Raw genomic sequence first — 26,414 nt, forward strand, 5'->3', positions numbered from 1 at the left:
GCTGGCAGTGTCTCTCTGACTCAGCCTTCCACTTCCCAGCTTTATTCTCCTCCTTGTCCCTCCTATACTTCCTGCCTGGCCACTGGCCAATCAGCAATTTATTTATTGACCAATCAGAGCAACACATTTGCCATACAGAACATCCCACAGCACCAGGCAGTGATGGAGCACACCTTTCATCCCAGCATTGGGGAGGCAGAGGCAGGCAGATCTATGTGAGTTTGAGGCCAGCCTGGTCTACAGAGCAAGTTCCCGGACAGCCATGGGTAGAAAGGGAAATTCTGTCTCAAAAATGTATTTATGTATGTATAAATTTTTCCTTCTTCCTCCAATTATCTCTTTAAATTTTAATAAATTAAACTGGTTCCAAAAATCACACACGAAAGGTTTTAATGGAAACAAACAATTCTAAGTTTATGAGAAAGTGAAAGGTCTGTATTTTATAGAACACGTGATGTTCTGGCATGCTCTGGAGTCCTGGCTTGAGGAGGAAGATGAGGAAGTAAGATACAGAAGTACCAGCCAAAGTTCCACTAGTCAAATAGTGTAGAGCTGGAGTGTGACTAGACTTGGAGGGGAATGGCAACAAAAGAGCTTGCAAATACACACACGATGGATGCCCTATCCACACAAGAGAGGGAAACAGAATTATAATCATGTTGACACGCCATATTTTCACTTTTCAGTCAGGAAAAAAACAATTTTGATGCTAACATTGAAGTGGTGTATAGGAGGGGAGCTACTGGCAAGCCTAATCTGATGAACCACTCACTATGGGGGAATTGTGTGTGTGCATAGCCTCTGAACCATCAATTTCACAATCAGAAATGTATTTCAGATACACTCTCAGATGCCAGCAAAGGCCATTGTGAAATACAATTCACTTGCAAATGATGGGGTATAACTTAGCACTGTGTACGTAAGTTTGGTTAGATAAATTCAGCTATATTTGAACAACAGATGCTATGAAGTGATTTCCTGGAAATAGTGTGAGTGTAGTTTGAGGTACAGTGATAGTAGCTTCATGAACCACACTTTAGATCAGCAACATACTCCACATCTTCAACTTGAATATTTTCACAATAACTGGGAGTGGCGAAGACAGGGGTAGCAGAACTCTATTTTCTAGGCTAAGAGCCACAGTTCTAACTGTCCCTTCAGGAAACCAAAATACCAAGTGTTTGTTAAAAATAGTTCTAAAAATACTTGAAAGGCACACTGGAAACATTTCACAGTTTAGAATGAAAGTATGTAGAAAATAAAGAGTCTTGAATTTTGTTACATGCAGGTTCTTATTTAATAGGTATGAACATTCAGTTTTAAAAATTGAGGCAGTTTTAGATTTCTTTTTAAAACAGGGTCTCATGTAGCCCAGGCTGGTCTCAAACTAACTATGTAGCAGAGGATGAACCTCTGAGCCTCCTGCCTCCACCTTCAGAATGCTGGAATCAAAAGTGTGTGTCACCATGCCCCATAATTCTAGAAACTGACAGGAAAAAAGTTGAAAGCAACATGCCACAAAATTCAACATTATCACTATTTATGCAAAAAATAAAAAGGGGATGTTAATTACATTTATGTATATAAGCCCACAGACTACCTCCAAGGACACACACATACACACACACACACACACACAGAAGTTATTCTGGGGAACAGGATAAAGAGTAGAAAGGAGGGGCTGGAGAGATGGCTCAGTGGTTAAGAGCACTGGCTGCTCCTCCAGAGGTTCTGAGTTCAATTCCTAACTTCCTAGCAACCACATGATGGCTCACAACCATCTGTAATAGAATCTGATGCCCTCTTCTGGCATGCAGGTACACACGTAGAGCACTCATACATAAAATATAAATAAAATTTTGAAAAAAAAAAGAGTAGGAGGAAATGCACACACACACACACAGTGAGAGAGAGAGAGAGAGAGAGAGAGAGAGAGAGAGAGAGAGAGACAGAGAGACAGAGAGACAGAGAGACAGAGAGAGACAGAGAGGTAGGTTGATTGATTTACTTTTATGCTCTATGTATGAGTGTTTTCCCTGCATGTATGTCTCTGTACACCATGTGTATGCCTGGTGCCCACAGAGGCCAGAAGAAGGTCTTGGATTCCCTGGAACTGGGTCACAGTCTGATGTGGGTGCTGGGAACTGAACTCAAGTCCTCTGTGAGAGTACCAACTATTCTTCGGCAAGCCATCTCTTCAGCCTCAAGGGAATTAGTTTTTGTGTTTTTTGAGATAGGGTTTTATGCAGCCCAGGCTGGACTGAAAATGACTATGTAGCTCAGGATGACCTTGAACTCCTAAGCCTCCTGTCTACATCTTCTGAATTCGGGGATTATATTGTGTCACCACACCAGTCCAAGACAGAACCTTTTCAGTTTTTGTTACTGTTTATAATTTTTACACATTCAGTTTGTTTTCAAAAATAAACAAAACAATGTGGATACATTACAAAAAACAAAACAAATTTGCACACAGAAGTCTCAGCATAATCATTACAGAAATGCAAATCAAAATTATCAGATATAGGATAGCTATCACTAAAGTAACAGTCCAAATAAAGCATAAGTATTAGCAAGAACATGGAGAAATCAGAAGCCTGTCAATTTCTGGTGAGATTATAAAATGGTGCAGGGACAGCCACTCTGGAGGCTCCACAATAAATTAAGTTCAGAATTCTGGGTGATTTAATAACAATTTCATTTCTGAGTACATGCTGAAAACAAAAATAACACACAAGCAGACTGAAAACAAGGCATGAACAGGTATTTGTACTCACAGTCTCTGAAGTAGGCAAAGGTCTGATTAAACAGAATTTGGTCTAGACCACAGAACACCACTCAACCTTTCAAAAGGGAATTCTGATGCATGTGACAACATGGATGAGTCTTGTAATTGTTGCTAAGTGAAATAAGCCAGTCAGAAAGGGCACACTGTATGCTACTGATGGGAGGGACCTAGAATAGCCAGATTCACAGTGGCAGAAAGGACAATGGCTGACAACCAGAGGCTTAGGGGAGTGGGGAATGAGTAATGTTTAATGTGTAAACCTAAGAACACTCTAAAAAGGTATGGTCATGGTTACATAACAATGTGGATATACTTAATGCCATTGAAGTGTTTGCTTAAAAGTGGTCAAATGGCTAATTTAACACTGTGCATGCTTTGTCACATCTTAGACAACAGTGCACAAAGACTTACAGCAAGTGAAGTTGAGTATGTCAACTAAAATCTTCCGACAGCCGCGCACGACAGTGAAAGCAGTCAGACATAAGAGACTGTACAGTATACGAGCCAATTCATATGAAAAGACCAGAGAGGGCAGGTCTCCAGTGACAAAGCGTACATTCGAGGCTGCAGGGGCCCATTAGCTTGACTGATAAGAGGCGGAAGGGAGAAATGAATTGTGATGACAGATGAATAACTGCAAATTCACTAAAAACCCAGTATATTTGAGTCTTTAAATGCACGTGTTTTATTACATAATACCTCAATAAAGCTATTTAAAATATTTTAAAAAATCAGTAAATACTATAATACCCTTTGTTAAAACTACTTTATATACATATTTCCACATACTGGAAAAAAAACGTGGGAAGGAAGCCTTAACTAGAAGGCCTAACCATGTTGCCTTAGCGGCTCTCCTGTTACTGAGGTAAACACCCTTACAAAAGCAACTTAAGGGAGATGGGCTTATTTTAGGCACTCTTCAAGGTACACACCATTATAGCAGGTAATTTATGACAACAGAAGCTTAAAAGAGCTGTCATATTATACCAACATCAGGAACAGAGAGGGACAAACGCATGCTTGGTAGTGCTCAGCTGGCTTTCCCTATTTTATACAGCCCAGGATCCATGGTCCACCCAGAGTGGGCAATTCTTCCCTCCACAATTAACATAATACAATCCCTCACAGGCATGCCCAGAGGCTCATCTTGAAGAACCAGCCTTCCTCCATCTTAGGCTTAAAAATCATCTTAAAAGACACTCTAGGTTCATTCCTGTTTACTGCCTGTTCTAGGAATGGCAATCATGTCTTTGTTTCAAAAAGTTAGTTGGGAGGCAGAGGCAGGTGGATCTCTGTGAGTTCGAGGCCAGACTGGTCTACAAAGCGAGTTCCAGGAAAGGTGCAAAGCTACACAGAGAAACCCTGTCTCAAAAACAAACAAAAAATAAAAACAAAAAAAAAAGTTAGTAAACATCTTGCAACCCTACCTTTGTTTCAAAAGGGTTGTTATGGTTACCTTGTTATGACTACCTGTTGTTTCCATCACCTTATAATCTTGTCTTTGTTTCAGAAGGTCTTTATGACTAACTTGTTATGCTTATGTTCTGCACCTGTAACCCCAACTATTTTGCCCACCAAATCCCCCATTTGGAAACCCCTTACCCCTGAGCTATAAAAACCTCATCTTCCTCACATCCAATGCTGACCTCCTGAACCCTGACTTGGGGGACCAGCCCATGTACGTTAATAAAAAAACCTTGCTTTAATTAATTTGGCTATGATAATTTGGGTTGGTGGTCTTTCTCCTCTTTTCTTTAGGACTAACAATCTCCCAGATGATTCTAGACTCTATCAAGCTGACAATGAAGAAAGGAAAAATGTAGATAAATTGTACTTATAAAAAGACAGTAGCTGCTTAAGCCTTAAGTCTGAAAATTTCATCATGCCAGACATTCTATTATAAACTTTCTCTGTCCCTTTAAAAACATGAATGATTAAAAAATGAACTATCTTAAGAGCAAAAGGGGCACTAATTTCACAGTTTGTATTGAAGAGATGCTTCCTGACTATGCATCCTCGAGGAAGCAAAAGTTCACTTAAGTTATGCTTTCAATAAACTTAAACATTTCAGATCTTTAAGGCATGGGCATATATATAGCCAACATGGGACAAGTTACTGCATTTCTCACAGTAAGTTATTCATTGTGGTCACTGAACATCCTGGGTTCTGAAGCTGACTCTTCCCTTAAAAGTTTTCTCCAGGGGCTGGAGAGACGGCTCAGAATAGTTGAGAGCACCTGTTATTGCAGAGGACCTGGGTTCAATTCCCAAAACTCAAGAGCGTCTGTAACTCCAGTTCCAGTGGATCTGATGTCCTTTTCTGACCTCCTTGGGCACTACTTATGCACTTAGTTCACATACACGCATGCAAAACACTCATACACATAAATAACATTTAAAGATCTAAAAAAAGCTTTCTCTAGTCCTTTTCCCATCTTTACGGTGCCTTTCCTACTGTTTCTCAGAACCTCTGGCTTCTATCCTCTTCGTAGTCCTACCTGGTATGCCAGTACCTGGCTTCTAGATGGCCCTTCTTTTAGAGGCTTGGAGGATCTTTGCTGCTCACATCCCTTGTTTACCTGCCTGGTCCCTTAATTCTGTTCACCTTAATGCCTAATGTTCACACATTGGTATTTTCAAAGCAACGCCAGAGATCTTTTAAAAATGTCCTTTAAAGTTTGCTATGGTACCATGCTATTTATTGACTTGTTTGTTTAATGGGGGTGGGGCACAGTCTTGATAGATATCTCTTGGCAAGCCTGGAATTATGTATATCAGGCTAGCCTTACATTTGCATCATTCCTCTTGCCTCTGCTTCCCAAGGGCTGGGATACAGGTACTAGTCCTCCTGCCCAGAGGCACCACAGCTTTAACTGATGAAAGCTCCCCTTTCTGAGATGTCTTTCCATATCCATAACCACTACTAGAGCTATGTTTTGCTCAATATGAAGAAAGTCTGCAGAAGGTGGATAAGGGGTGAGGCCAGAGGAAAGGAGATAGTTATATATTAGTAAGAAAAAGGCAACAGCTTTCTCAAATACTGACAGAATAATAGAAAGCTAGTGGCAGTTAGACATTATTAAAATTTTAAGAAGGTATATTTCTGGCTACAACTACAACTAGAATCTCTACTATTTTATTACAAAAATACTTTAGCCAGTGATCAACAATCTATCTCTATCATGGCACTCACTGTCACACTGTCTGAATCCTATAGCAAACCCAGCAAGCTTCCATAAAGGCAGGAAATACATCTGTTCTGCTCAATGTAGTACACCAGAACCTCGAGCAATGCCTGGTACAAAGGCGGTGTCCAAGTAGATTTGTTGAGTGAATAAATGAGCGAAGATGGAGACGTGAGGGACGGTTTCTTCCTAGAGCTTTGTTGATATATAGCAAGCCAGGAACATTTCCACCAGGAATGACTAGGTTTCCCTGAGTCTGGAGGTCAGAGTTTGCACCTTCCCTGCTTGTGAGCTGTCACACACACACTGCTGACCATCTGAGAAAACGGTAAAGGGCTATGAGCACTCAGGGGAAGCCACTCAGGCGCAGTGTGTTAAGATTAGAGGGGTCACCTTTATCGGAGCAGCACTGGCTTAGCTGAGGAATCACAGTGGCAGATGCCCCCACCCCAACCCTAATGCAACTATTGCTTCCTGGGGAAAAAAATCTGCTATCTATGTAGCTTTTGCTTTGGTAACAAGAGATCAGTTCTTCAGTGAAACAGTTTAGAATTCTGAAATGTAAAATGTCCATTTTTATTACAGCGCATTACTGTACAAGGTGTGCTGCATGGCTGTATGCAGCACGGGGCTTTTTCAGAGCTTGAGGAAATTAAGAAAACGCTTTATCTTCCTGGTGCTGTGGCGTGACACTACATCAGAGGGACACAGGGGGGCGCACTAATCAACCGGAGAGGAGAAACAGAAATGCCCGAAATCAGGTTGACATTTTAACAGTCAAACTGAAACACATGCAGCGAATTCTGGGGAGACTGAAGGACTATCATTCACTGAAAAAGATGTTCTGTTCCTGACTCAAGTTCAAGGAAGCCAAAAGAATTTGTCACTCTGTCAAGGAGAAGCCTAGCACTTTCACGTACAAGGTGAGGATCAACCACACCCACAGCCTCTAATGTTTGTTAAATGACCTTGGAGCAGGAGTCATTATTTTAACAAAGACCTTGTATATATCCCACCATTGCACTTGGAGTTCTGCTCATCCTCCACCGAACCGGTATGTCAATCTATTGCTTTGTTTATCTGTTTTCCCTGGAGTAATGGTGAGATAAGCTTGAACAGGTAAAAATGAAACAGTTTTGCATAAAGAACAGCCTAGAACTGAGATGTGGTCTGTGGCCTTTGCGAGTTTTAAATATGTAAATACAATAGTAGTATACAATTCCCTTCTTGGAATTCAGTGAGTACAGTATAATGGAGAGCAAAACGAGTTGCCTTCAGGCCTTTAACTAGACAGTGACAACAGCTGTCAAGAGCCAGGGACTCGGAGGTGAGACGCCTCACTCACAAGAAAGAATACCATTAATCCCAAAGTCACATTCAAGTTTGTGGTTCAGCAAAAAGGTAAGTTAATTCCCACGCATAACTCTTTGGGGTCAAAGGTAATGGTTAAAATGGAATGTGTTGAAACTCTGAATGTTAAGGGTATACTGTGGCTGCATAATAAATATCTATGGACTGGATAAGCTAGAAGATTCTGCCAGTCACGGGAACTATCTCAGAAGGATCCTGCATTCCTGAACTTCAGACATGTCCATTCACTTTAATCTTCACGGACTTGAATGACTAGATTCCTGGCCATTGTGTTTCAGGCTCACTTGATGTCAGTCTGCTCAGTCTATTTTGTGGCCATCTGCTAAGGACTTTGGTGACTTCTTCCCATGATTAGCTGAACTGACCACTCAGGTGTACCTGATTAGGCTCCTATACTAAGAAGTAAATGCGCTCTAAAGTATGCCAATTTAGAAGCTATACTTCCAATTTTCTTATCTCTTCTAAAATAATTATATGGAAATATCAATGAATTTATTTTGTTAAACACAGCTGCCAGAATAATGTATAAATATAGGTAGTCATTAAATCCTTCAAGTTAGTATCTAACTAGGAACTCTTCATTCAATGTCTTAAGTGTGAGTGTGAAAAGCCATCAAGAAAGTGATATGCAAGGAGCTAGAGAGATGGCTCAGTGGTTAGAGCACTGCTACTCTTTCAGAAAACCTGACCTGGGTTTGACGCTCAGCACCCACATGGCAGCTAGCAACTGTCTATAAACCCAGTTCCTGGATATTCAATACCCTCTTCTGTCCTGCTCAGCACCAGGCATGCACATGGTGCAGACATGTATGGGGGGAAAACACTCATACACACAAAATAACATACATTTTTAAAAAGTACATTTTAAATTTTAAAATACATTTTTAAAAAGAAAGTGATGTGCAAGGGGCTTAGTGGTTAAGAGCACTAACCACTGCTCTTGAAAAGGACTGGGGTTTGGTTCCCAGTACCCACACTGGGTGGCTTATAACTCTAATTTCAGAGGATCCAACATCCTTTACTGGACACCTTGGGCTCCTGAATACACATGGTGCATGTGTGTGTGTGTGTGTGTGTGTGTGTGTGTGTGTGTGTGTGTGTGTAAATTTAGAAAAAGAAAGTGATGTGCAAAGTTAGAAAACTATAGATCCTATCATAGAGGCTATTCCAACACATGAAAAACAAACAAAAAGCCAACTGAGTGAAGTGTCAGCTGACACCCTCGACCCCAGCTCCAGAGGGCTGGAAGCAGGAGGACCACTAAATGACTAAGGTCAGCTGAGCCAGGCCGTGAGTCCCAGGCCAGCATGGGCTTCAGAGCTCCTGTTTCAGAAGAAAAACAAAACCAAGAGAACACTAGCTTCATTCAGTTGGTATCCCATGGGGCCTGTCAGATTACAAACGAGGTGTTGTTGTGGTTGTTGTTTTTTGAGACAAGGTTTCTCTGTGTAGCCCTGGCTGTCCTGGAACTCACTCTGTAGACCAGGCTGGCCTTGAACTCACAGAGATCCGCCTGGCTCTGCCTCCCGAGTGCTGGGATTAAAGGCGTGCGCCACCACCGCCCGGCTTACAAAGGAGGTTTTAAAACCTTAATTCTTTTGTGAACAAGTTTTTAAAGATGGTGTCTTACCATCTTGGGTTGGTCTGGAACTGGAGATCCCTCTGCCTCTGCCTTTGCAGTGACGGGATTACAGATGTATGGTACTTTGCTTAACACCAATAATGCTTTTAAAGACTGCAACCAAAACAAACTCCAATTTAAATTTAAGGTATCTTGCTGTGCACTCCTCTAAGAGTTGATGTAGCAATGTGATGTCACTGTGCTTCTGACTCTGTCCTCACTGAGCAACGAACTCCTAAGCTAGGGAGACATGGAAACAGACCCTGCTTTTTCACTTTTAATTTGTTAAACCTGGAGGCTCTTCCTTTGCTTCCCAGAAACTCACATTTCTAATTTGTAAAATGGAATACTGTCACCTAGATCAAAGTATGTATTGCGCCAACACTTAGTTCACTGCCGGTCACACAGTACCTGTTCTGTAAAAGGCAGTAATTGGGGCTGGAGAGGAGGCTCAGGAGTTAAGAGCACTTCTTACTCTTGCAGAGGACCTGGGCTCAGCTCCCAGAACCTCTGAGGTGGTTCACAACCATATGTAGCCCCAGCTCCAGGGGATCCAGTGCCCTCTTCTGGTTTCTATGGGGACTGCATGCATCTGGTGAGCAGGCTTACAAGCAATACATCCCCACACACAAAATAAAAATATTCTTTTTAAACAGTAGAAATTATTATTTTTATTCAGGTTATTGTTTATTATAATCTCAAATTCACCCTTTAACCTTTTCCCAACATTCCCACAGACCCTGACAGTCTTTGGGAAATTATTCACATAGTAGTGAAGTCAAACTATGTGTTAAGTGTCTGGGAAAACAATGTCTACATTAGGGAGGACCAACAAAGAAATAACTGTAATTCCAGCAAACAGGAGGTATGCCATGAAAACACACACCAGGGTTGTCTAATTCAAGAAACCTTTGAAAAACTGTTATTCAAACAGTGTCCTGAAATATGTGAAGACATTAAATAAGAAAAGACAAAATAGGTAATTGAACATACTTATATTCTCAGAGACAAAAGAAAACAGTGAACTCAAAGAACTGGAAAACGACCTACATGATCTGAATAAAGACATCCACGGCAAAGGCTCGTTAGACTCCACGTAGAGACATAAGCAGGACCATATTCTCCAGGCCAAGTCAACCAAGTTAAAGACTGTAAGTTTTCCTGAAGGGCAAAAGAAGCCACTAAGGTGGTTCCTTCCTTCTTCTTTTTTTTTTTTTTTTTTTTGTTTTTTGAGACAGGGTTTCTCTGTGTAGTTTTGGTGCCTGTCCTGGATCTCACTCTGTAGACCAGGATGGCCTCAAACTCACAGAGATCCACCTGGCTCTGCCTCCCGAGTGCTGAGATTAAAGGTGTGTACTACCACCGCCTGGCTAAGGTGGTTCTGAGGGGATTCTGCAATTGAAACACAATGTTGAGATTTCCCAGATAAGAATAAACTCGAGAGATCAAGACTGAACCTAGGGAGGCCGTTTAGAAGGTGTTCTAGCTTGTTTTCCATCGCTGTGATAAAACACCATGACCAAGCTATATGCAGTGGCATACACCAATCCCAGCACTTGGGAGGCAGAGGCAGGTGGATCTCTGTGAAACCAGCCAGGTCTACAGAGAGTTCCAAGATAGCCAGAGCTACACAGTGAGACCCTGTCTCAAAACAAGACAAAACAAACAAACAAAAGACAAACTACAAAAACACCCACCGTGCCAAAAGGAAGGAAAGGGTTTAATCGCCTTATACATTCTGATCACAGTCCATCATGAAGGGAAGTCAGGGCAGGAAATCAAACAGGACCTTGGAGGCAGGAACTGAAACAGAGGCTATGGAGGAACACTACTTACTAACTGCTCCCCATGGCTTGCTGAGCTTGCTTTCTCATCGGCACAGGGATAATACCACAACTGGGCCCATCCACATCAGTCAGGAAAATGTTCTACAGACTTAATAGAGGTGTTCTCTCAATTGAGGTCCCTCTTCCCAGATTAAAAACAACAACAACAAACCAACCAGGACAGAAGGTCTTATTGATTCCAAGTGCAAAGTGAAATAAGCCACAACAAAAGCAATCTTAGTAAGAAGACAGAAAAACAGACCCATTCAAGAAATTTTCATTCATGGAAAAGAATCATATTGAGGGGAAAGAATCAAAGAGATGTGGCTATACCTCATGAAAGCCTCATCTCAAAAACAAATTTGTTCAATAACATGTATCTATTTCATGTTAATGTTTTCATTATCCCCATGCTGAAGATCAAACCCAATGCACTGTGTATTCTAGGCAAGCATGTAGCTCCTGACCTACACCTCTAGCCCCTACAATATAAAAAAACCGCAGCCAACTCCACATTCCTAAAGCAGTGCACAGAGTTAAAACTTAAGGGCATGAGAAATTTATTAAAAGCCTTTGGTAGGCACAGCACACAAGTTTAACATACTGAGAAACTATTTTGGAAACCACATTGGTTTATGGACAGTAATTCTGCACTAAAGATCACTTATCTTTTAACTATTAGATTAGTTATGAGATCTACACTCGATTTGAATTCGAAGAGAGAGGGGGTGTTAATTAGAACACTTCCTTTTCTTGGTGTCACCTTTTGATTCTGAAAGGAGAAGGCTAATTTTTCATCTGTTCCTTTCCCTTTTTAATCTTGTATATAAACCAAGCAAGAGGATTTTATAAGTAAAGCAAAAAATACATAAAACTCTGATACCCGCATAAAAATTGTTCTGGAATAAACACTTGTACACCACTTCCTTCTTAAACAGAACCTACCAAATATGCTTCACTCTTCATTGAGGACATTTATCACCATGTAGCAATTATGAAGGTTCTACAGTAAGTTGGCAGTGACAATGTGGGGGTCTAAAAGGGTGAGAGCAAGGGTTTCACACCTGCTTTCAATTCTCCTTATTACTCTATCACTTATCCCAGTACACTCGAATAAAACAACTTGTTAGAACGGTGTGCTCAGTAAAACGGCTCAAAGCAAAGATCAGAGAAGTCTGCATACACGCCAAGTCTTTGAGCTTTGCCACACAGTGACTTCTCCAGGAAGCATATTTCACCTAGAGCTATTTATTTCACTCAGGTCCTAAACTGGAATGCTTCAACACTGCTCTGGCTAAATCCTTCACGAGCACCCTCCAGCACCACTTTCTCTTAATTCGAAAGGCAGTTAGGAGTACCAGGACATTTAACGAGCAGCGACCTTCTGTCTGATAGCGCCCATTACCACTGTTCAGATCGAATTCGACTTTGCAACATCAGTAGGGAGTCCACTCAAGTGCTTATTAAGTGGAGAGAGGCTGAGGACCTATTATAACTCTGAGGTGGAAGCTGAGAAACATGACCAAACCAAAGTTTTAGCTCGAGGGTGAAGAAATGTAACATTCAACTTCGTGGTTGGCCAAAGGGACCTACCAAACAGTAATGAAGACATCCTGACAGGTGCAGGGACTGTGGGGTTTAAGCAAGAGGGGATTCAAATCTCAACTGCAAAATTCAGCTTGCCACAGTCCACCTCACTTTAGTTTTCTATCTCAACTGCAAAATTCAGTTGCCACAGTCCACCTCACTTTAGTTTTCTATCTGCTGACCTATCTCCGCCACAAGTCATGGTGGAGGCGACAGAGTCCAAAGGGATACAGCAGTATCTTTGCCCTCCGACTTAGGAGCGGAAACTCACCAGTTTCATATCGGACTTTTGGTTGTTCAGTACCAGTCTCTTCACTTCTCAAAGCAAGGGAGCGTCTTCCGGTTCAATCTCCGTCGCCAAGAGCATCGCGGGACTTGGAGTTTTCCCTTCTCACGCACTTTCCAGGAGCATCACGGGAAATGTAGTTTTACTGCAGGCATTATGGGAACTGTGGGCGTCTTTCCTTTTCCTCTCTTTTCTCTCTAAACGCCTCCTTCCGTCTGCTTAAATGTATCGCCGCCGTCAATTCATCCTTCCTTTCCGTCCCAGAATGATATCATGACCCTCATCCCGGTCTGGAATCCATGGTATTCTGGGATATGTAGTCCGCACGGCTCCAGTTCCCGGCTCCCCTCCTCCCTGTGGGAATGCGTATGGGCGCAGTGCCTGATGGAACCTGTAGTTCCCTGGGGCCTCAGACCCTGAGCTGTGTGCTTTTCCTCTAGGGAGCCAGAAACTACAACTCCCAGGGATGCCCGGCGGCAGCAGGTGGGAGCGGGGCTGTTGCTATCAATATGGCGGTTGTCAGCCAGACAAAGACAGTCAGTCTGATGTGATTGAGACAAGGGAGGTTTTCAGGGGGAGACTGGGAGATAGGGGGCTCCCCTCCCCCCTCTGTTCTTCCTGCGCGGGCCTGGAGCCCTCCTCAGCCCCTCCCGCCGGGCGCCCCGCGGTGAAGATCCCCTCCCCCTCCCGTCTTCCTCCTCCCTCCCTCAGCCTTGCTCTGGGACGCTGGGGAGGGGGCTGAGCCGGGCGCAGAGAACTCAGCCGGGTTTCCGAGGTGAGTGGGGTCGTTTGCGATCCGGACTGCCTTAAGTCTCTTTCCCCACTTCTTTCATTACTTTAAGGGAGAAAAAAAAATGTTTTGGAAGGGTTTTGGGGGAGAGAAAGTGAGTAGGCGCCACAGATGGGTCTCTGGAGTGGCCAGGCTGGGGGTAGGGGGGAGCCCGCGAAGCGGGGGCTCCCGAGGGGGCGGCGGTGCGCCGGCTATGGGGTGGGGCAGTGTGTGAGGGGCGGGCGTAAAGAGGCGACGACGGTTCCCTAACTTCTCTCTGGTCTCCAAGACCGGCGGAAGGTTTGAATTCTGGAGGTGGGGTCTTCCTGCTTGCGAGTTTGAGAAACTGTGAGGTGGTTTCGAGGTGTGCTGGTTTGTTTGGGGAGTGTCTCGCTGTGTTTTAAACTGTGACGTGTACTTGGGTGCTGGGCTCGTCTTGAAGGAATGTCTGTAGATGGTAAGTTAGATAGCTGGAGTCGAAAATAAGCGGCCTGGGCTTGGGAAGCATGCGTGAGTCCCGGGCTGGACTTTTGCTCTGTGGACCTTGTGCAGGGTTTGGGGGCGTTCAGCAACTCAAAGTGTCTGGTGGCCGGCTCGCACTCTGTGCCCTCCTCTGGGCCAATCTCCACCCCAAACTCCCGGCAGGAGGACTGTACAGATGATGTGATGTGGAGATGCATCTTTGCCTCCTCAAGTCGGCAGCTAAAGGTGGGAAAGGAAAAGTGTCTCTTAATATTTTATTCCGGAACCGTGTTTTGGTTACACTATTGGGGCTACTTTGAAAGGAGTCCTCCGCCCACTTTCACCCCGAAACAGTAAGTAAAGGTATCTTGTCATCTTCATGCTCAGTGGCTTGCCAATTATTTAAAATTCGGGAACGTGGGGTTGGAAGTCTGGAGTGCTAAACGGCATACTCATCTCTGTCTACCAATGAGACAGAATGTCTGCTGTGTGCCCAGGGGTAGATAGGGCGACTTATTTTCGTAGTTGAAAAAACTGTTGGGAATTATTTTCGGGGAAGAGGCTTGGTGGTGCGCTGAAAGGCGCTGTGTGTATTTTTCTTCTACCCCACCCTGTTCCAGCTCACGTTTGCTTGAAAACTGGTGTGGAAGAGTGAGGAAGCGTTGGGTGAGTGAATCAAGGAATGCACTTAGCAGTAAAGATACACGCTGTGTAAAGTTGAATGATAAAAGTGATTGCTATTCTGTCTGAAGCTTTAGAAAAAGACCTCGTGTGTTATAGAGGGTACAGTCACGTGCTCCTTTTTCTGGGGACCTACAGATAATGGAAATCTTTGCCTTCTCCTTTTCTATCTTTTCTTCCCTTCCTTCCTCCTCCCCCTCCCTCCTTCCTTCCTTTCTTGGCACAGAACATTTCTCTTCCTGATGGACATAATACCTCCTATGCTTTTTTTTGCTTAGTTTGTGCTAATATGGGTTGTGCTTTTTGTGGTTTCACTATAAAATGCATCATTAAGTGAAAAGGACCCGAATTTGTTGTTATTTTGCATTTATGCCACAAGTAATTATCACATCAGGTTTGCAGTGTTTTGCATTAGACTTATTAAAATTGCACAACTAAGTTGCTAGATCTGGTTGAATTATGCTTATAAATCAAGTTTAGGGAATCTGATTTTATTTTTCAATTTTCAATTAGAGTTGGGATGAAACCTCTCTTGTTTCTCACAGTCTTGAATATTTAATGACGTTACACCAGGAGAATTTAAGATCATGCATTTTGTACTCCCTCAGTCCAAAATACAACTTTTTCAATCACCCTCTGACAATTTTGTGGTATCACAGACTTTTAAATAGCCAAAAGAGTAATTGGCATCATTTCTATTTCGACTTGAGAATTTAACATGTTTATATATTTGGTCAAAATGTATCAGTTCTTGAATGTTTCACCTATCAGGAAGGGGCTTTTAGATTCCATAGCATCTGAAAGTCACATGGATACACTGGGATTTTATAGTAGGTTTAGCTTTTGGTTTGAAATTTCTGCTGTTGATCATTCATACAGATAAGGGGACTGTTAGCATGAAGTTGAGCATTACGTATTTAAATTGACCTGAATAGAATTTCATATACAGAATGTGCTGTTCCAAGCTGAGCCTTTGGTTTGTTGAAGACCAGGATTTTCAGAATTACTTTATCTTTAAGCTTTTATCTTAACCCAAAACATTAATTTTCAAAAACTGGAAGAAAATTCCATGTAACAATATTGCTTACTTGTGTTTTTCTGAAATGCATTGTAATAATCATTGAATTCTTAACTGTTTAATAATCATTTTAGACATGACAAACTGAAACTCTCCAGTCTAGAAAAATGAGTGTTTTTTCATCTACTCTTCCTCAAATCTTTTTGTTTATTTTCATCAATGGAAATGTGAAGTTATTTGTGGGAAAAGCATTTGTTAAACTTTTTCTGACTAGCAGTCTGGTTAAAAAATGGCTCCATGTACACCAAATATTCCTTGCATTCATTGAGCTGATTCTGTTGCATTTTGAGCACTGGGGCATTAAAATGATGTAAAGCCTTTACTGCAGGCTAAAGCATAAAACATTCTCAGCATGTGGAAGTCATATGGTTTGCGAAAAAGAGTAGAGAACCAGGGCATTGGTGCCTGTCCAGCTTAAAATTTCATCCTGTAACTGTAAAGACATTTATTTTAATATGATCATTTCTAAAATATGTGGCCTTTATTACGGGAAGTTGAAAATGCAAGCTGTTTTTTAACCAATCTGCTGCTAGTTCTGTGCACAGCATATACGGAACTCTGTTTTAGTTAGGAAAGTGCATTAAGGAAAGGAACCCTTAGCAATGTGTTGAATGCTTTTCCAGAGGCTTTATTTGCACTGCTGGGTGCATTTCATCTTTAGCCCAAGTAGAAACCTAATATCTCTATTTTTCTAAGTTATAACACACATTGTAACAAAGATCTCATTCTTCTATTCTGGCAATTTTTACCAAGTATTGGTGGGTATTCTTGCTTCATTGTATCTTGTATATTAATTTGTTCTTTTTGAGTCTTCCTGTATGTCATATTAGTTCTATCTGTAGTTTCAAAGTTCGTTTGGCTACCTTGTTTCTATCAAAAGCAGGTTTATAGTTGGGTTCATCTGTTTTTCATATTTTGTTCTTTAAACTTGAATTATTTCTCTTGGAAATTACAAATTTATCATAGCATGTTAATTTTCATAAATAGAAGTTGGTGTACTTCTCAACTCTATAAAATGATGAACATTTATAGATCAGTCTTAAAAGCGCCTGGTAAAAATGTGCTGGGTTTTGTTTGTTTGTTCCTGCCTTATGTAGGTATTTTGGCTTCCAGAATCTTAATATTCTGTTCTTCAGCTAGATTTTTCTGTTAACTATGGGTTTTTCTTCTTCTTTTCAATTTAGTACAACTTTATACTGTTATGAACAAAAAGCATAGTATATTCATATCATATATGAATATGTTATATGTGCATATTCATATATACAGTCAAATTTATATGATGTGTGTGTGTATGTGTATCAGACCTACAACCATGAAACAAATCTGACCCACAAAAGGAGACCTAAGAGTAACCACCGTTCATACTGTCCACATTATAGAAACTTTGGCAGTTTCCTTATCATTGTAAACCATCATTTTAACAGATTCTGCCAAAATATAGTTCTCTCAAATGTCAGCCTGTCAGACTGACATTTTTCTCCAACTAGTACTAAATAATTAGTGTGTGACTCAGATTCCTAGACACAGCTGTGCCCAAGATGGCCTTCACTTAGACTGAGAACCCATCCATCATAGGTGCAGAATAGAGACTCTCTCAGTGATTATCTGATGTAAAACTTGTAGGTTTTAGTTACTCACTGTTTGTGGACTTTTCTGATGTAGGGATGCTTTGTGGGTTTATTTTAAAAATATTTGTGAACAAAAGATAAATTGTAATTTAAGTGATTTATGAAGAAGTGGGTTAGCTTTGTTGTTATGGGCTTTTTTTTCCCTATTAAGACAGGTACACCTGACTCTTTTTTAGTGATAAAATGATTCTAGTCCATTCTGAGGCCATTTAGATTTTCATTAGACTGTTGATTATGATTAAAATATTGGCCAGGCGGTGGTGGCGCACGCCTTTAATCCCAGCACTCGGGAGGCAGAGCCAGGCGGATCTCTGTGAGTTCGAGGCCAGCCTGGTCTACAGAGCGAGATCCAGGATAGGCTCCAAAGCTACACAGAGAAACCCTGTCTCAAAAAAAAAAAAAAAAATATATTGACTGGATATATGTCCTGGCTAGGTTTTTTGTCACTGTGACAGAGGTTGTGGTTAAATGGGAAGAGGAACCTCAATTGAGAAAATACCTCAATCATATTGCCTGTGGGGCATTTTCTTGACTGCTAATTGATAAGAGGAGGGTCCAGTTTACTGTGTGGGTAATTCCATCTCTGGGCAGGTGGTCCTCCAAAGCCTAGAAAGCATACTGAGCAAGCCATGAGGAGCAAGCCAGCAATCAGGCCCCTCTGTGGTCTTAACTTAGTTTTCTGCCTCCAGCTTCCTGTTCTATTTGTGTGCCCACCTTAGTTTCCCTGAATGATGGATTGTGATGAGGGAATGTAAGCCAAATAAACCCTTTCTTCCCCAAGTTGCTTTTAGTCATAGTGTCTTTATCACAGCAATCAAAAGCAAACTAAGGCAATATCCTTGGTAGTTCTGTCCTTCTTTTGTTCAGAGACCCACAGGTGATGTATTAGAAACATGAATAAATTTCGTGTTTAAGGAGCAGTATGGAGGTGCAAAGGAAGAGTGACTTTAATGAATATAGTCACATTCTTTTTTGTTTTATTTATTTACTATGTGTAAATAAAGACACCTGCCACGGTGCACACATGGATTTTAGAAGACAACTCACAGGAGTTGGTTCTCTCTTCTTCTAGCATGTGGGTCTTGGGGATTGAACTCAGGTCCTCGGGCTTGCTAGCAGGTGTCTTTACTTGCTGGCCCAAGATTCAGTTTTTATATAGGGTAAAGTCAAATGTTTGTGGGTTCTGCTGAAATGAGGATGATGTAATACTGAAAATTTCTGCCTGTGATTTTGATAAGGAGTAGTAATAGTATTAAATCTGAAGCTCTTGGCTTGGCTGGTCAAGCCTTGCAGTCATGAGATGGAGTTGATCTTGCTGTCTGTGTAAACTTCCTTTCATTCTCTTGCTGTTCTCTTAATTCATTGTTTCTGACTCATTACATCAGTCTCTTAACTAATCTTGTTGCATGCAGTCATTTTTTTCATTAGTCATTCTACACTGGTACCTGAGGGATCTTGCCAAAGTAAAATGTGAATTTGATTGTCAGCCATACTTTTCCTGTAATCTTTCAGTGGCTCTGCAGCCTTTCAAATCATTCCACCGGTGTCAGAACCAGCTTTCACCCCTGTGTAACCTTGAGCAAGTGTTTTAAATGTGTGTATCTCAGTTTCCTCGTCTGTAGAATGGGGCTGAGAAGAGGACCTCCTTTGTAGGATTGCCTCGCATGAGCGTGTTTTTGCTATATTGTGTCATTCACAAAAGTGCTGCAAAACTAGAAGAGGATGCTGTACCCTTCATTCAGCTTCCCTATTGGTTATGCCATACATAACTTTAGTATGGTACAGAAAGAGGGAGGATATAACTTTGCAGTGCGGTGCTTGCCTAACGTGCAAGGCCCTGACATCAACAAACACTAAAAGCAAACAACAAAACAGAGAACCCAAACCTAGCAACTGACATTGGTACTATCTGTGTGTATACTTCTATGCCACTTTACCGTGTTCAGTTCATATAACCACCACCAAAACTTAGGCACGGAAGTAATCCATTTTACCACATGTGAGGAATATGTGTCCTCTTTGTTTGGGTCTGTTCTATGGTATAACTGCGCAGAAAGACTCTGTGTTAGTTGCTTTTCTATTGCTGAGATAAGACACCATGGCCAAGGCAACTCACAGAAAGAAGAATGTATTTGGGTTTATGGTTCTAGAGGGATAAGAGTCCATCATGGCGGGAGGCATGCCTGCAGGATGGCTGCTGGAGCAGGATGCTGAGAGCTCACATCCTTTCCCATAAGCACAAAGCACAGAGAACAAACTGGAAATGGCTGAAGTTTTTAAACTCTCAAAGCCCACCTCTAGAGGCATACTTCTTCCAGCAAGAACACACCTCCTAAATCTCCCCAAACAGCACCATTAACTGGTAATAAGTGCTCACATACATGAGCCCGAGGGGGACATTTTCTTTTAAACCACCACAAGTATCGATTGTTGGACCAAGAATTTTACTCTTTTGACTCTGTAGAATTTCAGAAATTCTTTGGTACAGATAGAAAGTTTTATGAAAAATCCCAATTAAGTTTTCTTGTTATAAGAATTTGAGCTGGGTGGTGGTGGTGGTGCATATCTTTAATCCCAGCACTTGGGAGGCAGAGCATGTGGATCTCTGAGTTCAAGGCCAGCCTGGTCTACGCAGAGACAGGGCTACTCTGTCTCAAAAAAACAAAACAAACAAACAAGAAGAAGTTGAAAACAATAACACAACACAGAACAAACCCTAGGACATAATACCAGCAGTCAGGAAGGTTAGGAGTTCAGGATCATCTTCCTTAACATAGTGAGTTTGAGGCCAGCCTGGGCTACAAGAGGCCCTGGCTCACAAAACCAAAACAACAACAAAACATGAATAAGCTCTGCTTAAATAAGGAATTATGGTATTAGTACCTATTAAACTTTGCTGGTGAAATTTAACAATGATAGTGAGGTTTTCTGTAAATGTGTAAAATTGAGATGAATCCCTCCCTTCCCTCCTCCCTTTCTTACCTCTTTTGAAGCAGGGCCTTGTTCTGTAGCCCAGATTGACTTGAACTCTTTTTAATTCTCTTTCCTTGCCTTCTAACTGCCGGGATTAGAGGTGCTTGTCACTACACCCAGCAGATACATATCTCACCAAAGCAGAATGGTGCCAGCTTCTGTGGTAGATGACCAAAGTCACACCTATAGTCAGTATCATATTGGTCTTGGTTGGTGTTAGTGCTGACTTGCCAGATGGATTGGAGCTCATGGCAGTCTTATTTTGGACTAAGAAGGAAACTAGCTTCAAAGAAAGTACTTTTGAAATTATTTCTGGAGAAATAAATGAGAGATTTAAAGAACAAGAGAGGGAGAGATTTAGGTACTGTTACCTTTAATTTGGGTAATAGAAAGTTATGGGGCTGCTTATCTTTAGCTGTGTGATAGAGAATTTTTAAATGTCACAGCTCTGTGGTATTAACACAAGATAGATCATGTGATTTTGTCTTTGAAATTTGAGGTATTTTTAATTGTCAGCATTGATAATTTGCTTTGGAAAAAACCTAAAAAACGAGCTTGAAGTTGTTTCATTGGCAGGAATAAGATAAGTATCAGTGGAGCTTCCTGGTAAGCCAGGTTCATCCGTTCAGGGCTTTTGGCTACCCGTGGTTTCAGTTGCTTCCTGGTACATTTTTTTTTTTCCATTGTATTTATCTGGTTTCAGCATTCCTTTTCTTGGTGTATACTCTAAAATAAATAATGTTTTAATTAGAATTTATTTAGCCTCAAAGAGAAATTGTTGTAGGGATACAGCTGTTTGGGACCGATGAAACCAGATTTATCTATCTGTGTGTGTGTGTGTGTGTGTGTGTGTGTGTGTGTGTGTGTGTGTGTGTGTGTACACGCATGCACTTACATATACACTTGCCAGGGATGAAACCAGATTTATCTATCTGTCTGTGTGTGTGTGTGTGTGTGTGTGTGTGTGTGTGTGTGTGTGTGTGTGTGTGTACACGCATGCACTTACATATACACTTGCCAGGGTGCATGGTTAGAGGTCAGAGGAAACTAGCTCTTACATAAAGAACACTGTTAGGAATCTTGGAAGTTAGTCTCTGCCTCCTAGTCTGGAGTATGTGGTCTCTTGTCTCAGCTATATTATACATTCCTGCTTTCTCTCTTTCTCACTTCCCCCTCTACTCTGTCTGCCTTGCTGAGTTCTGTCGCCCCCTTCCCCCATTACACTGACTTGTAGATGGGTGCGGTATATCATGGTGCTGTTGGAACTGCTTCTTCCACTGAAGGTTACCTCTCAGTGGTGATAGTGTTTCTTTTAGTTCTGTAACCAGAGAGAAATCTGAATGCACTGGCAATGTCTGTCCCTATCCCGTGAGGTAAGAGAGCAAGTGCAACACAAGAGGGAATCCTCTATAAAGTGAGGACTTGCATGCTGTGTGCATGGGGTTCCTTGAAGGGAATGAACAGGGCATTCAAAAACACTGAGTCTGGGAGTGTATGCTGAGCTCCTCGGTGATACAGAAATGAGTTCAAGGATCAATTTGTAAGAAATGGCCAAAGACCCACACTATAATGTAGTATTGGTTTTTTTAATCCTAGTCACCTCAGACAAGCCAGAGAGATGGTAGAATAGCACTGTGGAAGTAAACTTTATTTAAAGCAGCTCTTCCTTTGCTATTTCTCATCAAGTCCAAAGGGAATGAGAGATGTTAGGTGATTTCCTAACTATTATAGCAACTAGAGCCTATCTCATACTTACCTTCTAGTATGGCAACCGTTTCCTTATAAAATCCCATATGAGTCTGGAGAGATAGCTCAAGGGTTAAAAGCACTGGCTGTTCTTCCAGAGGACCTGGGTTCAATTCCCAGCATCTATGTGGGAGTTCACAATTGTCTGTAACTCCAGTCTCAGAGGATCTGACACCTTCTTTTGGCCTCCTTAGGTACTGCACATATGTGGTGCAGACATATATCAGGCAAAGCATTCATACACATAAAATAAAATAAAATAAACTATTTGAAAATGAGCACTGGCTGCTCATTAGAGAACCCAGGTTCAATTCCCAGCACCCACATGGCTCACCATCTGTAACTCTGGTCTCAGGATCTGATGCCCTTTTCTAGCTTCCATAGATACTGCATGCATTTGGTGCATAGACATACATGCAGGCAAAACACCTATATGCATAAAATAAAAATAAAGGGGAAAGATAAGTTTTTGTGGTAGATCACAACAAAACTAGTACATTTGTGCCTTCTATTTGAGGAGCAGTCAACAAGACTTGAGCTAGTGAATACACCATATAAACCTTGTGCTGCAGAGATTCAGCGGTGGAAGAATTGGCATGTTTGTTCAGCCCAGTATCCGTCAACCTTACATTACATTTAACAGAGAATCATAATGCCTAGGAAAGGAGCTAGAGCTTTTTAAAGTTCCGCTGTCAATATTGTTGTTAATATGAATTTCAACACTGAAAACTCTAGAGCTAAGTTTAGATTATTACAAATCAGCCCGAGAATTTTAGACACAAACAGAAATCAAGCATAGTCTAGAAGAACTCAGTCCAATTACAAAGGAAAAGAGCTAAAGCAATTGGGAGTCAAAGTGATGTAAGCACATGGACTGCACCAAAGGAAGCAGACCTCAGCTTTTTTTTGCAGAAAAATTGTCCAGAAAGAGTATTAAAGTGCTATTTGCCTGAGTGCTACCTCCAGTTTTTTAGAATCTGGGATGGGCTCAGGAATGTGCTTCTTGTGTAAACATACTAGATAATTCTAATTGATATAGGACACTCCTCCATAAACACACTAAATAATTCTAATTGATATAGTACATTTGGAAAATGCAGACAGTGTAATGCTTGGATATGAGGTAGTCATTAAGATCTGTAGTATATTAAAATGTCTCCTCCTGATATGTTCTTGCCCTGTTCTAAATAATGCGTGTCATCTTCTCTAGTTGCCTATGCTCTTAAGTTCTGACATGAAGAAGGCTTTGAGTGAGCATGGTTATTTTTCTAGATATTACCCTTAACAGTATTGTGCCCCAGACAGTTATTCTTCAATGACTACTTCATCAGCTCTTTTTCTTAAGTGCGTGTATGTACGTACATGTACGTGTGTGTATAAAACCTTTAGATTATCGAACATTTTGAAATTTTGTCCTCAAAAATTAATTCCTTAGCCCCACCCCACTTAAGGTATATCACTGTTCTTCTCAGAGTCTTGATTATTTCTAGACCATTGAGCTGCAGAGAAACATGAACTTCACAACTGGATTGTTTTAATACCCCTCTGATCTTTACAACTTACTCTTTTTTCTTTTTGGTTTTTTGAGACAGGGTTTCTCTGTGTAGCTTTGGAGCCTATCCTGGAACTCACTCTGTAGCCCACGCTGGCCTTGAACTCACAGAGATCCGCCTGGCTCTGCCTCCCGAGTGCTGGGATTAAAGAAGTGCGCTACCACCGCCCAGCCACAACTTTCTTTGTATAGACTTCCATGTGTTTCAGTATCTCCATTGGTAAGCTAGGGGTAAAGAACAGTATCTCTTTGGGGCCAGTGAGATGGTTCAGCGAGTAAAGGTGCTTGCCTCCAAGGCTGACTTGAGTTTGGTCTCCAGTACCCACACGGTGAAAAGAGAGAACCAACTTCTGAAAGTTGTCTTTTAACCTCTACATGTGTGCTATGGCACATGTGTGCATGTGTGTGTGCACACACCTGTAAAATAAATAAGTAAATGCACTTAAAACAATATCAACATAATAGAATTCTTGGGCTTATGAAAACGTTTGTACTGTGCTTATGATAGTGGTTGGCGCAAACAGTGCTTCATTATTAGTGGTTCTGTGCTTCTCTTTCCAGGATCTGCATGCCCTCCTTAAACCTTAGGATTCTTCTGTGGTACACACAATACCTCTCTAGCTAATATTTTTTCATTGTGTGTGTAGTCTTGTCTCAGTTTTCTTTATGTGTAGGACTTAATTACATTTGACATAAATAAATGCCTGTAGAGATCATTGCAGCATAAATCTAGCCTTCCTGCCTATTCCCTACTCTATTCCATGGTGCATAAAAATGCATGATTTTCATCAGACCATTGATAGCCATGTAAGTATGGACTCTACCTAAGCTGACGATGTGCTATTTGATTGTTTTTGATCCCTGTGCTTTTTAAAGCTTCTAATATTTCCTTTCCTCCTTGAATAGTGTCTTACTCTCTAATCCCTAAAGGTGTTTTCTGTGTTACATTTAGGTGAGTTATCCCTCCTTCCATGTTTCCAACATTTCCCCTCTTAGTATCTGCCATGTTACTTGGTTAACAGGTTTGCATATCCTTATCTTACCAGTTAGGATCTTCTTTAATAAACCCAGTTAAATCATTCCTCCTGAGGAGACATTTTCCAGTGGATCGTGACACACTCATGCTAGTCCGTGTACTTCTAAGCCCTGCTTACAGACTTACTTACATTCCTAACTTTCTGTATTCACTTTAAGGCATGTTGCATTTTCAATGGTTTGGTCTTCGTTCCTGGTCTGAACTGGATTCCTCTCCAAGGGCTGGGGTTCTTCTGATTTTCCTGTGGACGGAACCCTCTGTACTCTTTGCTTTCTCACTCATTTGTATCAGCTCTCAGTTGTCCAGTCACTGCTGGATGTGTTACTATGTTTCTCACTTAAAGACTTACTGCAGCTGCGTTTTTACATTTTTAATTTTTGTACATCATAAATGAATTAACAGTCACTTACTTTGACCACTCACTCGCTAGTAAGCATTAAGACTTCTGGAATTTACAGTGGTAGCCTCTTTTGTATGGTGCTGTGGACCTGCAGTGGACTTACCTGGGAATGAGACCTAGTAGGCCAGGAATGATAGTACTTGTGTTGTCCTTGCCTGCTTCTCCTCCCTGCTGGGAAGTGTTTCTTCTGTTTCCTTTTATCCCTTTGTTCTTTCAACCTTTGCTCCCTGGGCTGACCTAGTTGGTCATCCTGTGCCTCTGTTGTTATATCAGGAAAAGATAGGGAAAAGTTGAGAATCACTGAAAATCAAGTTAAGCTATCTTCCTTGGCAGTTTACATGTTGAATGATTGTGTTTTTGCTTCCTGATAAGTGTACAAAAGTTGTCTTCAATGACTTCATTTGAACAAAGAGTAGTCAGGTAATGAAAACAGTTAATATAGCAATAAAAAAATCATTAAAAAGTGATTCCCTAAATATTTCATTTTAATCAAAATATATGGCTGTTCACATTAGCTGATACAGAGCTATAATGCGAGAAATCCACAGGAGTCTGCTTAAGGAGTATTAGGGAAAATTATTAGGATAAATTGAGGAAATACACTCAACAAATACAGAACCGAGTAGACATTGTCCTCTGATCTGACCAGGAGTGAGTCCACCTGGTTGTTCGGTCACACCAGGGAGCAGGGAGAGGGGTCACAAGGCCTCTCCCTTTCCTTTTAAGAGGTCATTCAGGCCGTATAGTCCTAGGTCACGGGCAGAGCAAATACCACTACAGAGCTGTGGCTCTCAACTGGAATAATTGGACAATGCTTGTAGGCCATTTTGATTGTTACTACTGGAGTAAAGGTGTTCTGGTCACCCAGTGGGCAAACAGTAACAGTATCTCCCCATCCCAACAGAGAATTCTCCCATCCAAACTAACAGTAGTATCAGGGTCCAAAAACTTGATCTTGGTCCACAGTCTGATATTACTGGAATGCATGGATTGACTCTGTGTATCAGATTGTCTTGTACATACCATACATTTATGATGTCAAGTTTGATTTTTCTTGAAATGAAGGAAGATCTTTTATTTTCTTTTCCATTTTTATTTTATTTTATGTGTATGCCTCTATGCATGTCTGTGTACCAAGTGAATGCAGTACCCACAGAGGCTAGAAAAGGGTGTTGGATCCCCTGGAACTGTAGTTACAGACAGTTGGACAGCTCTCACCTGCCATGTGGGTGCTAGAACTGAACCTGAGTCTTCAGTAAGAGCTGCCAATGCTCTTAACCCTGGAGCCATCTCTCCTGCCCTAAATGAAGGGAGATCTTAAAGACACAATCTGTGAGTCGTATTTTAATGTCTTACCTCCTCCAAGTCTTTTACAGTAGTCTCACATCTACTTATTTTTAGTAAACCATCTTAAATTGTCCC

At 41.4% G+C, this 26,414-nt stretch overlaps 2 protein-coding genes across 17 annotated transcripts in view; one reads left to right on the forward strand and one right to left on the reverse strand.

The window, feature by feature from the left end:
• Ints9 (integrator complex subunit 9) overlaps positions 1–12,898 on the reverse strand; it is a 90,721-nt gene extending 77,823 nt beyond the window's left edge. The window contains exon 1 of the mRNA XM_052732940.1: positions 12,650–12,898. Within this exon, the coding sequence (XP_052588900.1) occupies positions 12,650–12,658 (9 nt within the window). The 5' untranslated portion in view covers positions 12,659–12,898. The remainder of the gene's footprint in view (positions 1–12,649) is intronic.
• Positions 12,899–13,142: 244 nt separating this feature from the next.
• Hmbox1 (homeobox containing 1) overlaps positions 13,143–26,414 on the forward strand; it is a 141,076-nt gene continuing 127,804 nt past the window's right edge. For 8 of the 16 annotated variants that reach the window (XR_008217022.1, XM_052732941.1, XM_052732944.1 and 5 more), the window contains exon 1: positions 13,144–13,439. The gene's annotated coding sequence lies outside the window, so the exon portion shown is untranslated. Of the gene's footprint in view, positions 13,440–26,414 lie in introns of all 16 variants that reach the window. The other 8 variants (XR_008217021.1, XR_008217020.1, XM_052732945.1 and 5 more) reach the window with 2 other exon arrangements.

This window comes from Peromyscus californicus, unplaced genomic scaffold (genome assembly GCF_007827085.1).
Source record: "Peromyscus californicus insignis strain IS unplaced genomic scaffold, ASM782708v3 Scaffold_12__1_contigs__length_115047231, whole genome shotgun sequence".
In the NCBI taxonomy this organism is placed as follows: Eukaryota; Metazoa; Chordata; class Mammalia; order Rodentia; family Cricetidae; genus Peromyscus; species Peromyscus californicus.